The 14,493-nt window shown below is 35.9% G+C and overlaps 1 protein-coding gene across 2 annotated transcripts in view; it reads left to right on the top strand.

Annotated features, from left to right (window-relative positions):
- STAG1 (stromal antigen 1) overlaps nt 1-14,493 on the top strand; it is a 469,676-nt gene that overhangs the window by 315,773 nt on the left and 139,410 nt on the right. For both annotated transcript variants that reach the window (XM_006846604.1, XM_006846603.1), the window contains exon 15: nt 12,975-13,078. In XM_006846604.1, the coding sequence (XP_006846667.1) occupies nt 12,975-13,078 (104 nt within the window). The remainder of the gene's footprint in view (nt 1-12,974; nt 13,079-14,493) is intronic.

Raw genomic sequence — 14,493 nt, 5'->3', positions numbered from 1 at the left:
TGCTACTGTGCCATATGAGTGTTTTGTAAGTCCATATAAATGGCATGTTACATTAAAAAAATTACTTTGTGTGCTGATTCAAGACACAAAATAATGTGCTTAATATAATGGAAATTGTGTATCTGGAATATTTTTGCTGTATTTATATGTGAACTTGGAAAAGCCTATGATACGTAAGCATTTAATTAGACCCCAATCGTTTTACTTTTGTTATATAATCTTAATAGTTAAAATCAGAAAATCAGTGTTGATTTGATTATTTGCCTAGCTATTCAAGAATTTTGGGCAAATAATTACCATATAATTTGTGAAGTATAGTATTTATTATATATTAATATGCACAGGAAAATGGACATACACAACAGTCATGTGCCACATAAACATTCATTTGAGCAGCATCTGGCCACATATACATGATGTATATCGCATGTCTTTTGTATACAAAGCAAATGCACTGCCCGACATAGAATGGTACAGTGCATATTTAACCATATAATACATATGCCTTGATAATCAACTGTATGTATATATACTTCAACTTGTAAGCAGTATCCTTTCTCATGTATCTTGCATCTTTTGAATGTTAAAAGTATTCCTTTTGAAAATATTACCATTAAGTAGATCATGGCTCCCAACCACAGCAAAACCAGTGGTAGTGACAGCAGCAAGAGGCAAAGGAGAAGTATCACTTAGGAGGTGAAACAAAAGGCTCAACAACACAAAGGTGCAAAATTAGTGAGTGCTGTTGCTTGTGATTTAGACATGTTGTATTCCACAGTCACAATGATCCACAAATAAGACAAAGAAAAAAATCTCAGAATTGTTAAAAGATCAACACCACTGAAATCTGTGCTAACAAAAAAAAAAAAAAACAACAAGAGGCATGTATATCAGATATGGTGAAATTGCTTAAAACTTGGATTGTAGATGGAAGCTGGGTTCTCTAGAGAAGTAAAACCAATGAAGCTTGTGTGTGTGTGTGTGTGTATATATATATATATATACATGTTGTTAAGTGCCATCGAATTGGTTCCAAGTCACAGTGTGTAGGGTTTCTTAGGAGCATCTGGTTGGTTTGAACCATCAACCTTATGGTTAGCTGTCCATTGCTTATTCTATAGCATCATAGATGATAGATAGATAGATAGATAGATAGATAGATAGATAGATAGATAGATAGATAGATAGATGTATATCAAGGAAAGGGCTCACACAGTTGTAGATGTGGGCAAGCTGCAAGTCCATAGGTCAGTTGTCAGGATGAAGGCTTCTCCTGAGTCATATAGCTTCAGGCTTCAGGGGCTGGTGAACCCAAGATAGGCAGGTCAGGGAACAGGCTTCTGGCTGTAGAGATGAATGAATCCAATGTCAGCAGGTAATCTGGAAGGCTTCGGACATCTCCCAGGATCAGTACACAGTTTGGCAGGCCACTGACTGAACTCCAAAAACACAGAGGTCAGATGTGGAGCCGGATGCAGGATCCAGACCCAGCAAAAACAAACACAGTTTGCCAAGTGTCTAATATGTTGAAAGAAGTCCACACCCTAAAATAAATTTTCTTTCAGTTGACTGGAGGTGATTACATTACATTAGATCTCATCACATTATATTAGAGCTCATTGTGGGAGGGGGATTGCTGCATCCTAAATGCTACACTACTGAGAATCCTATCTCAGTCAAGCTGACACAAAACTTTAACCATTACAAGAACCAAATACAAAAGCAAATACATCTTAGCACACTAATAAACACTGATAAATCATAAAGCATTTTTGAGATGTTTAAACACAGCGGACTGTGATGTGGTCTTTTTATGGTGTCCAAACCACAGAACGCACTATGGACATTAAGCAATTTATGAACATACTTAATATCTACCACCCATCTGCCAGTATATGTTAATGTGGTGGCTTCTGTGTTTCTATGGTGCTGTAATCTATGCCACCAGTATTTCAAATTTCCGCAGGGTCAGCCATGGTGGACATGTTTCAGCAGAGCTTCCAAGCTAAGACAGACTAGGAAGAAAGGTCTGGTGATTTACCAATGAAAATTAGCCAATGAAAACTTTATGAAATACAACAGGATATTGTCCAACTTTCTTGTTTTGGAAACATCAACAAGAGGGATCAGTTGCTGAAGAAGTTTATTGTGTTTACTCAAGTGTCATGCCAGTGTGGGTAATGGAAATCTTTGGTGAGGAGGATTGGCACAGGGGATGCAAAGATGGAATCAGACATGCTGAAAATCCTGAAGAATGACACAGGACTGGGCAGTATTTCGTTCTGTTGTATATAAGATTACTATGAATCAGAGTGAACTTGGTGACAGCTTTCTAGCTATACTTAAGTAGATTATACCCTGAAAGGGTCACTGTGAGTCAGAATCAACTTGATGGCATTTGGTTTGGTTTTTGTTGTTTAATTTTTGTTTATACTGTAATGGTTGGAGTCCTGGTATGGTGCTGTTAGATAAGCATTGGGATCTTAACCACAAGGTTGGCAGTTGAAACACATCAGCTGTTTCTCAGAAGCCCCATACAGGGGTTGCTATGAGTTGGAATTGACTCAACAGCATTTATCAATAACATTCTGAAAGTTTATGTGTTAATTTATATGTTAGTTTCTTAGGTCTAGAAATGCTTTTTCTCTATCTGTAACTAGGCTTTCAAACTAGTCCACAATTTTTGTTTTTGTTACTATTAAGTCCACAATGTTGCTAACTGCCATCCAGTTGTTTAATTCATATAATAGTCCTGTGAGATGAGTGACACCGTGTTGTAAGTAAGGTTCGTAATGGATTTAACATTAACTTCGGAATTGAAAGAAATACAGATGGATTTTAAATTCTTTCCCTTGTGACTATTGTCATCTTTTCATCTGACCCTTGTTTCCTTTTCTTTGTAACTGGGATTATTTGTCTTACATATATTAAACAGTTATTTTGAGAACTAAATGAGATGGTATAGTGTTGATCCCCTCTTTAGGTTCCCCTTGTCTCTAGTGTACTTCACCCATCTAGGATATAGGTAGGAAGAGCCATCCTCTGCAGATGACTGCCTATATTGATTCCATCCCAAGGTCACTAGAAGAATGAACATCCCTCAGTGTTTTTCCTAAGCAGTGATGCTCACTGGTATTATCTGTGTGATTTTCACAGAATGCAATAGGAGAAACACAGATACACATCAAACCTAAATGTGTTCCAACAAACTCTTCAAAAAAAGTTTAAACTTAACATGATTTCATATTTTATCTGTGATAAATCCTTCCCAATCGTTTCCCAGATCTTTCAAGGTTGGAGCTTATACTGTTTTTGGCTCTACCTCTTATTGTTATTTATTGGTATTTTCCTCTCTCTCCATAATATCCTTAGCCCTTTAACTAAATTGATGGGTCCTCTACTCTTTGGGTCAATCTCCTGTTGTATTCTGAGTTCCCTTCACTATTTGTTAAGAGAACACATATTCAGTATATGCATATATGAACATACATTCTGTATTTTCTCCTCTTTATTATAATTATGTATGTTTCTGCTAAGTTTACTGGCTGCACATATTCTGTATCTAATTAATTTTATCTTCTCTGATCAGATCATTTCCACTTTTAGTCATTATTGCCCAGAGAGCACTTGAGGAAAGCATCTACTATAGTATTCAGTGGTACTTCCCATACATTTTGCATCCATTGATTGTGGTTATAAAATTAGCCAAATTCCTGAGTTGGTGTTAAAGCTTTTTATTTCTGGTGGCAAACCATCTTTCTCTATTATCACCCCATCCTCTATAAGATTATTAGCAAGGAGAAAGGAGGCTGGAGATGTAAATTAAGGAGACAGAAGAGACAAGTTGATATGCTTTGTTATTGTCAACTTTTTACTCACTTTTAAATAAGGGGATCTCTGGTAGCCTAATGAGTTATGAGTTGGGCTGCTAACTTTAGAAGGTCAGCAGTTCAAACCGACCAACTGCTCCACAACAGAAAGATAAGACTCTGCTCTTAAAAAGATTTACAGTCTCAGAAGCCCTATACATGGTTACTCTGAGTCTGAATCAACTCCACAGCACATAACCGCCATCATAAGTCAGTACATAGTAATTACTAACTTTTTCATTATCAAGTTTTTTTGTAGGTTTTTGGTTTTTTTTAAGGTTTTTATTGTGGTTTGAGTGAAAGTTCAGATGTCAGATCATCAGTTTTACATTCAACAAATCATACACCTTGTTTTATTACAATGATTATAATCCCTCCATGTACCATCAATTACCAGTATTTCTCTCTATTCACTTTAGCTTTTTTAAAAAACAAAACGAAAAACACTCAGGCATATATGGTAATTTACACCTCCAAAGGGCACATTCTGCAAGTCTGCCTCCTGTCCACCAACTCCTAGTCCCTCTCTTCCCATGAGTTTAGAGTCCTCAGCCACTCCTCCTCTCCATGACCCCATCTCTGCCTCCGTCTTCTGGCATCATCTCTGGCATTGCTGCTTCTCTGGATAAGGTCCCGCATTCTACTTGTGCTTTTCTCCCTTCATGGTCCTAGGGCCCTCTTTTTCTGGACTGTAAGATTAACCACTCACGTTTTTGTTACAAAGCTTCTAACTTTACAATTGTGACAGTCACAATTAGTCATAATAACAATTATTCACTGTTGAATCATATGAATCTTATCCCCATCTCTTTTCACCAGATCCATCTAGACAAGATGAAAACTAACCAGTGGGGACTCTTTCTTTCCCCCCTTACTCTTAAACTAAATTCCCTCTTGAAACCTTGTAAGCCAGTCACTTTGTACCTTAATCACCCCCTCATTTTAGGTAGCCAATGTCAAAGTTCCCCATCCCTATACCCTGTGTACAGAGGGGATATCATTGATACTTGATTTGAAGACTCCTTCTCTCTTTGTTGGTATTTAGAATTACTACCTCTGTGAGTATAGGTCAGGTTCATCAAATGGTAGCAATTTACCCTTGTTTCCTTTATCAAAAAAAAAAAAAAAAAATTTTTGTTTTTGTGTTTGTAATCTTCCTGTACTCGAGTTCTGATTATCAAGCCATCGAGGCTAGGTCAAATGGGTACTGTCTGCAAGTTTGGGTATTCTTGTGTATCTTCCCTCACTTCATATCAGCTGTCTCAGTCTCAGCTTTAGCCCTCTGTGGCTTTGTCCTTGTCCATGGGCTCAAGTGTCATCAGGTCTCACCACACTTTGGACCAATCAGTGCCGGGAGCCAGCCCCAGCACACTTATTCCAGGGTGTTTCCGAAAGCGTATGCGGCGTCGGCGGATTACGGAGTCATAGGCCATAATAAATTCAAAATCTTCTCATTACATGCTTTATTATTATTATTTCTATGGCTACTCTAATACTCTACTTCTCTCATTCTTTACTGTCCCGCTCATTCTTTACTCCCCTGCTCTCCTGCTCATATCTTCTGTTTCCTTTCTCCCTTTCCCTGGCTCCTGCTTCCCTTCTCTCCTCTCCTGCTCCCCTCTTCTGCTCCCCTCTTCTGCTCCCTTCTTCTGTTCCCTTTACTAGCTTCCATTCTCTTCATTACTTCCTCTCTCCTCCCTCCATTCTTGTCTCGTCTCCTCTCCATCTCATATTCCTTCTTCTCCCCCTATTCTTGTCACTACTGCTACTACTTCTACTTACTACTACTACCTCTACTACTTCTTTGTTCTTTCTTACAAACCCATTATATACCATTACAGAAAACATTGCATTCGTAGTAATCAATGACATCAGGGTACAATCTATCTTGAGGCACTTCCTTATGGTTTACAATTCTTAAATTTACAAAAGGGATGAGAAGTTACAGCAAAAACATTATCTCAAGGCATAGGAGACATTCAGGCACCTTGAAACCTTTTAGTTAAACATTTGTTCATACATAAATCTATTCTTTTCTATGGGAAACAAGTTAACTTTCACAATTTCTTAACCTTTGTCTGTTAAATCTTGTTAATTTTAGTTATTAGGTGCAATTAACTCTCCATTAACTTCTTCCATACTCTATCTGTTTATAGCCTACAAAAACACTTATCAGGGAAACTGAGGTTATGAAAAACAGCTTCTCTAATTTACTGATCATTAATTTAAGAAAGTCTAAGTCAGACTTTTTATTTAGTATCTGTATATACCATACCCTTTATCTAATTGTTTTTAGAAATTCTTGTACCCACAGCCCTTATTTATGGCTCTTCAAGTTTAGGATTCTTTATTGCCTTAAACTAAGGCTACAAGGAAGAATGTTTACAATCACTAAACCTAAGCTGGCAGTAATTCAGTTGACAAATCCTGTCTCCTAGCAGTCTTAAGAATATTGTTAATATAAGTATTAAAACTACTAAGATTAGTAGAATAAAATGTAGCTAATGTGTGGCTTCTAACTTTTAATGAAAATATACTAAAGTGTAGGAGAGTCAGAAATCTAAAGTTAAAGGGATACTAATAAAATCATGAATAACTCGGAGAATGATTTAACAAGAGAAAAATTTCAACTAGGGGTCTGTGCATAAAAATAATAAAACAACTCTTTGTGGCTCTGCCATCCAAAGAGAGAAAGAAAGAAAAAAAGAAAAAGAAAAGAAAGTATTTCATTGTTGCTTTGCAAGGACAATGAATTCTTCATGCACAGGTTCTCCCCATGTCTCATTTATTTAATTCCTTGATTAATATGTCCCAATTTATTTATTTTAATTCCTTAATTAATTATGGCCCTGGCCAAATCAGCCCTTCCTCTTCTCTGTCTCATCTCCAGGTCAACGGGAGTCAATTGACTGTGGTTGAACTCAGCCCATTTCTTCATTGCTACCTTTCCCCCTCTTCTACTCACCAGTAGACCAATGTGGTCACCAGCAAGCTTCCATGCCTCTTTTTGTTCCCTTTGAGTTTCAGTCTTAGAGGGGAGTTTATCCTGAAGGAACTTGATTGCTTATCTTGATGGCTTCCTGGTGAACAGCTTGCTAATTCTTGTAGTAGCCAGTCATACTACCCTTTTTGTTTTGTTTTTTTCCCTGATGATCTTTCTTTGAAGATGTGTCTTCTGTCACTCTAGCTGTTCCAGGCTGGTCTGCTTGTCCTTGCTAGTGAGAATGTCCCACCTCATAAGGTTCTGGATGGGACTCGGAATTCCACCTAAGGTCCTATTCTCTACAAAGTCTTTGCAAGAGGCCTATTTCACTGGACAAGTTCTAGAACCTGTTTTAGGTATTCCAGTCAGTTATAGGCTGAAGACGGGCTTGCAGGTTTTCTGTAATCAAATTGTTCTTAATGGACTTAATTATGTTAAAGTAACTATGGACTGTTAAGTATTTCATTTTAGTTTGAAGTTAGTAGGGATTTGAGTTCCTTCAACTTCAGACAATAGGTCAGTTTGCTTTGACTTGGGTTGCATTGTTTCGGTTTGGTTTTAACTAGGAAAGTTAATGACATACATGCTTTGTGATACATTTGTACATATCCATGCTCTGTCACTTGTGAACTTTGGAATAGGATGGCATCTAAATCAGTGTTCTGTACTAGTATTATACTACATTTTATGATGAAATGTTGCTAATGAATTACTCTTTAAGACTAACTGAAATGGATTTACATTTTAGATAGGTAGTAGTATGAATTTTATCCACTTGAAAAATTGAGATGTGGGATTTTATTCACTTGAAAAATTGAGATGTGGGTTTGAATACAGACAAAAGCAGAGAAAGAGAAACAAGTAAGATAGTTACCTATAAAAAAAAAAAAGAATAATAATAAAAGATAATACTGCCCCTAGAGCCTCAATAAAGTGGTGCTCAAAAGAGCCATGGTTAATATATGTGCACAAAAGAGAAAGGACTACACATTAACTTTAACTCTAGTGATTTTTTAGGAAATTGTTGACTTTAAAGCATTTGTTTTCTATAGTTATAAAGAGATAAGGCAGAATTCAAAGTGATAAGAATAAAATTAATAGTGAAGAAATGGAGGTGATGTGAAGATGGTTTCCAAGAGTTAGAAAGATGTATAGTTATCTCATCATTCATAGTTAACAGCTATGCATTTGTTACAATTTTGTGGCTGTTAGCTTGTCTGTGGCTTAAGGTTTGCTTTACTTTCAATTTTATTAAGTAGTTTTGCTATCATATCACAGAAGGTATTTCAGTTAAATTTCAACTAGATTTGCGTCTGCCTGGTAATCTACCTACTCAAGGAAATTTTCTAAATTATAAGGTGAATTTCAAAATTGATAGTATTGGATACTGTGTTAAGGTAGTTATTATTTGACAACAATACACTTTTAGTATATCGTGGAGAATGTTTCCATTCTTGAGATAAGTTGATCTTACTCTCACTTTCCTTGGGACTTCATTTTCTCAAAGAAATATACATTAATTTCATAGGCAACCTTGTAATTCCTTTATTCTCAGCCAAATTTCAAAAATTATTAAATTCTGGAATCATCAAACAGAAACTTAAATATTTTCTATATTACTAAGCATTAGATATAGGAGCTCTGGTAGCATAGTGGTTACGAATCGGGCTGTGAACCTCAAGGTCAGCAGTTGGAAACTACCAGCTGTTCCACGGGAGAAAGATGAGACGGTCTGCTCCCGTGAAGATTTACAGCCTCGGAAACCTTGTACAGGGTCGCTATGAGTCAGAACCGACTCCACGGCACATAACAACAACAACAAGCATTAGATGGAATATGGTGGCTCTATACAGTAAGCACTGGACTGCAACCACAAGGGGTTGGTGGCTCAAGTCCACCAGCCTATCCACAATAGAAAATGTTGCTTTCTGCTCCCACAAAGATGTTACAGCCTTGGAAACCCTCTACAGGGTTGCTATGAGCCAGAACCAACTTGATGGCACTTAACAAGGCATTAGATCTTGGGAGCGTACTGTGAAATGCTGAAGTTCTTTCATGTCCTCCATCCGCCCACCCACCCCCAGGAAATTTAAAATGTTAAAAAAATAGTTGAATTAAAAAGGTACAAGTACATCCCATTAAACTCTGAGTAAGTAGTTTGTTTTGGTTTTTCTTTTAATTTTAACCTAGTTTTTTCTTTGTAATACTGACATCTATTGGTCTTTCACAGATGTGGGGAATATACATATTAGTGTACAGAAACAAAGAAAAAGAGAGGGAAGAGGAGACAGAGAACTAAATTGTTCAAATTAGTCTCAAAATCTAATTTTAAATATATATTGGGATTAATTCATTGAGGAAAGTGCTAAAAGTAGATGGAATAAAAACCATAATGTTTGTTAAATGACAGAAAACAGGGTGTCAAAACTGCAGAGATATATCATACAACTGACTGAAAATATTACTTAAAATTCTCCCCAGTATGTTGTTAGTTGTTGTTGTTATTAAGTGCCGTGGAGTCGGTTCCGGCTCATAGCGACCCTGTATAGGGTTTCTGAGACTGTAAATCTTTACGGGAGCACAAAGCCTCATCTTTCTCCCACGGAACAACTGGTAGTTTCGAACTGCTGACCTTGCGGTTCACAGCCCGATTCATAACCACTATGCTACCAGAGCTCCTAAGTGCTGTCAAATCCATTCCAATTCATTGTTGTTGTTGTTGTTAAGTGCCGTCGAGTCGGTTCCGACCCATAGCGACCCTGTACAGGGTTTCCGAGGGTGTAAATCTTTACAGGAGTAGAAAGCCTCATCTTTCTCCCGCGGAGCCGCTGGTAGTTTCAAACCGCTGACCTTAAGGTTCGCAGTATAGGGTTTCCAAGGAGTAGCTGGTGAACTTGAATCCCCAGCCTTGCCTTGCGATTCAAACCAACATAGCAGTCTTTAATTTCTCACTGAGTCAGTTTCCTCACCACTAAAGGTCGCTATGAGTCGTAACTGACTCCATGGCACATAACAACAACAAAAGGGAGTATATGTTCATATCTCTTGAGATTAATTTGAGGAATAAGCAAGTTAATCATATAAACTACTTACATACTCTAACATTGCCTTAAATATGTTATTGTTGTTTTTAAGTGTCATCAAGTCAGTTCAAACTCATGGCTGCCTTATATTGGGTTTCTGAGCAGCAGTTGGTAGGCTTGAACCACCAACCTTTTGGTTAGCAATCCAGTACTTATTCTACAGCACCATGCCAGAAATGCTTTATAAACTGTTTACTATTAGAATTGTAGAAATATATAGAAATTGCCACCAAAAAAACTAGAAGAAAGTCTAAGTAAAGAAGACTTTTGTTTAACTAAATGTTCAAAGACATTGTTGAATTAAGTTATTTTATAACATTAAAGTATATAAAGGAAAAAAAAAATTTGTCATAGAAATATATTGGTGAAACTAAATAAAAAATCCAGAAATAAGTCCAAGTATATATGAGAATCTAAAAACATGTTTTTTTTAAATGGCATTTACATTCAACAGAGGAAAGTTGGTTTACTTATCAAGGGGAAAAGCATAATTTGCTCTTTATTCATTTGGTAGGAATAAGCTGGCCTATACTTCCTACTGTCAGCAGAAATAAAACCCAGACACTTAAAGTTATTAATGTAAAAAATAAAAAACCAAAAATACGAAAATCAAATGCTATTATCTTCAAGATGGAAAGATTTTTGAACGCTATATAAGAAACTCAGCACAAAACAAAAGGGGAGAGAAGTAACTTTATAAAAATGAACAAGTTCTTTCAATATTAGAAAAACAACCAATGTAATCTGCCATACAAATTTTTAAAAACTGAAAGAACCACATGATCATATCAATTGATGCAGATAAGGCATTTGAGAAAATCCAATGTCCATCCAGATAAAAAACACTCAACAAAGTAGGAATTGAAGGGAAATTCCTCAGCATTATTGAGCATATACACAAAACCAACAGCTACCATCACTGTCAATGAAAACCTTCCCTTTGCGAACAGGAACCAGAAAAGGATGCCCTTTGTCACCACTCCTATTCAGTATTGTGTTGGAAGTCTTAATCAGAGCCATAAGCCAGGATAGGGAAATTAAAGGCATTCAAATTGGCGAAGAGGAAGTGAAACTCTATTTGCAGACAGTATGATCCTATATATAGAAAACCCCAAAGACTCAGCAAGAAAACTATTGGACCTCATTGGAAGATTAAGCAAAGTGTCAGGATACAAGATCAACATACAGAAATCAGTTGGACTCCTCTATACTAGTAGTGATAGCGCTGAAAAGGAAATTAGGAAAGCAATACCTTTTACAGTAGCCATCCAAAGGATGAAATATTTAGGAATAAATGTAACTAGATAAACAAAGGACCTATACAAAGAAAACTACTAAACACTACTACAAGAAACCTACAAAAATGAAGTATATACCATGCTCCTGGATAAGAAGACTTAACACTGTGAAAATGTCAGTACTGTCCAAAGCAATCTACACATATAATGCAATCCCAATCCAGATTCTAATGACATTCTTCAAAGAGATTGAAAAAGCAATTACAGACTTTATATGGAAAGGAAAGAGACCCAGGATAAGCAAAGCATTGCTTAAGAAAAAGAACAAAGTTAGAAGTCTCTCACTCTCTAATTTCAAGATTTACTACATGACTACGGTGGTCAAAACAGCTTCGTGCTGGTACAATGAAAGACACATAGATTAATGGAACAGAATTGAGAATCCAGAAAGTAAGCCATCCACATACAGCCAATTGATCTTTGACAAAGAGCTTAAATACGTTGCATGGGGAGGAGAGAGTCTCTTCAACAGATAGTGCTGTCAAAACTGGAAATTGATATGTAGAAGACTGAAACAAGACCTTTACCTCACGCCATATACACAAATTAACAATTTCTGTCTGGCCACAGTTACCATCAAGAGTCTAACAGCAAAGGAAAAACCAGGACAAAATATTTGCATCATTAGAAGACAAAGATTACTACTTCTGATATATAAAAGCTTTCATAAATGAATAGAAAGGATGATTAATACATTGTTGGCAGACCCTGAGTTATGAATGTCAGATTTAATATGCAACCTGCAGTTTACAGACTGACTATGGATACCCTGTTTTAATAAAAATTTGAAGTACATAAAGTAGCAATGGCTTGTTATTACAAAGGAACAGTACTTTGTAATATACATCGAAATAGTATTGTGCTAAAGGTGTTTTTATTGTGTTAAGATAACTATATCTGCAAGTTTTTTTTTTATGCACAGAAAGGTACTATACATTAGGATATGTACTATACATTAAGATAAGTATTTTACTAACATTAGATATCTACCTGTTCTAATTTATGTATAAATTCTCCTTAAAGACAGACTCAGGAACGAAACACATTTATAATTTGGCCACTGTCGATATGAAAATGGGCAAAGAATAGATATATAATGCTCTTAGAAAAAGGATACTAAGTCAGAAAGCAGGAAAATAATTCCACTTGACTAGTTAATAAATAGGAAGCAACAAAGCAACAACAAAATACCATTTTCCAACTATTGGATTGACCAAAATTTAAAGGGCACTATAACATCAGTGTGCCACAGGTGTATGAGGAACTGAATATTGTCATCATTATAGGTAGAGATGTGAATTACAATAAACAATGTTTATGCTTTGTTGATATCAAGAAATTTTAAGTATATATACAATATGGTCTTGGTTTTATTGAGAAAGAGCAAAAAACCAAAGGAGACTCTACTATGAGCTTTTGAATGATGTAGAAAGAAATGCAGTAAAATTTTAGAATGACCTAACTCAGGAATTTGGTATTAGAAGAGCCCAGGTGTTGGGAAAGCTCAGTTACCTCTATATCTTTACTTTATATACTTCTTTTTTATTCGACTTGCAGTAGGAATCATGAATGACTTCTTAGAAAAAGAAAAAGAAAATATATATATATATAATAGACTAACTTCTGTCTTTAAAATAATCAGTAATACAATATTGTTGCAGTTGCTTTTTATAATTGTGTTCACTTTTAATCTGTGGTTATTGCAAGAATACTTATATAATTTTTTTTTGTTTCATCTTAGCAATGTCTGACCGTCAAGAGAGTGCTCTTATAGAACTAATGGTTTGTACAATTCGCCAAGCTGCTGAAGCACATCCTCCAGTGGGAAGGGGTACTGGCAAGAGAGTAAGTTATATTAGTCAGAAATCATAGAAAGCCTTTTAATATAATTAATGGTCTTAAATATTTGGAAAATTTTTCTTAGTATTTGTGTTCATATAAACATACTGTGTTGTTTTTTTTAATGATACATTTTATGTCTAATATACTCAGGTCCTAAAACTAGATTATTGACTCCATGCTCCCATACCTGTTTCTAGTATAGTACTTGTACAGTACTTTAAGGAACTCTGGTAACGTAGTGGTTACAAATCGGGCTCCTAACTTCAAGGTCAGCAGTTCAAAACTGCCAGACATTCTGTGGGAGAAAGATGAGACTTTCTGCTCCTGCAAAAATTTACAGCCTCAGAAACTGTATTCAGGGTTGCTATGAGTTGGAACCAACTGTACAGCACACAATCCCCACTATTACCGTGTAGTGCTTTAAGAATTTTTATATTCATATATGTTAAAAGTACAAACCATCTCTGAAGACATACTGCTTAGTTTAAAAGCACTGCCATTTAGCAATTATATGATTTTTCAGCTTGCTGTTTATTTTTCTGTGCCTTAACTATAAAATAGGATCAATAATATGCTTGTTATTGGTATTAAAGATTAATTGAGCTAGATAGACAGTTGACTAAGATAGTATAAAGAAGTTAGCATACCTTCTCTCCAAAAAAGTCATAAACACAACCATACCAACAGAACAGTATTCAATTCAATTTAACTATCGTATTCCTCACTTTGTCTCCTGGTACCTTCATCTTTCCTCTGCAACCTTCCTTATTGATGTATATTGCTTGCCATGTTACCCATGTTAACATGTGTCTACCCTCTAGCTCATGGATAATTTTCCCTTCCTAACCCCACCCCCCGTAACCATCATAGATTGTTTCTTTTATCAAAAAAAGCTTTTTATTTTTTTAATTTTTCCAGCACTAATCTCATACAATGTTTGTCCTTTTGTAATTGATTAATTTCGCTCAGCGTAATGCCATCCGGGTCCAACCATATTGTGAGGTATTTCACAAATTCATAATATTTTTCAGTGCTTTATTCTATTCCATTGTATGTCTGTACCAAATTTTGTTTAACTGCTCTGCTGTTGATGGACATCTAAGCTATCTCTGTATTTTTGATAATGTCTCTTTTAGAGAGCTTATTGAAGTATCCTGTTTTCTAATGCATTCTGCTCTCTACATCTCTTGACTAATACATTTAATCCATTTACATGCAGTGTAATGATCAATATGGTATGAATTGATTGTTGTCTTTTTCTGTGTGTGTGTGTGTGTGTGTGTGTGTTTTATTCTTTGTGTGTGTGTGTGTGGTGCTGCTGGATTCGGTGTTCCATATAATTTTCTATTCTGAGTTAATTGTGTTTGCAGTTTTCATTTATGTTATATTAAATAACCAGCAGGGTCACCCATGGTGGA

Source organism: Chrysochloris asiatica, unplaced genomic scaffold (assembly GCF_000296735.1).
Source record: "Chrysochloris asiatica unplaced genomic scaffold, ChrAsi1.0 scaffold00028, whole genome shotgun sequence".
Lineage (NCBI taxonomy): Eukaryota > Metazoa > Chordata > Mammalia > Afrosoricida > Chrysochloridae > Chrysochloris > Chrysochloris asiatica.
This window is presented reverse-complemented; position numbering and strand designations above follow the sequence as displayed.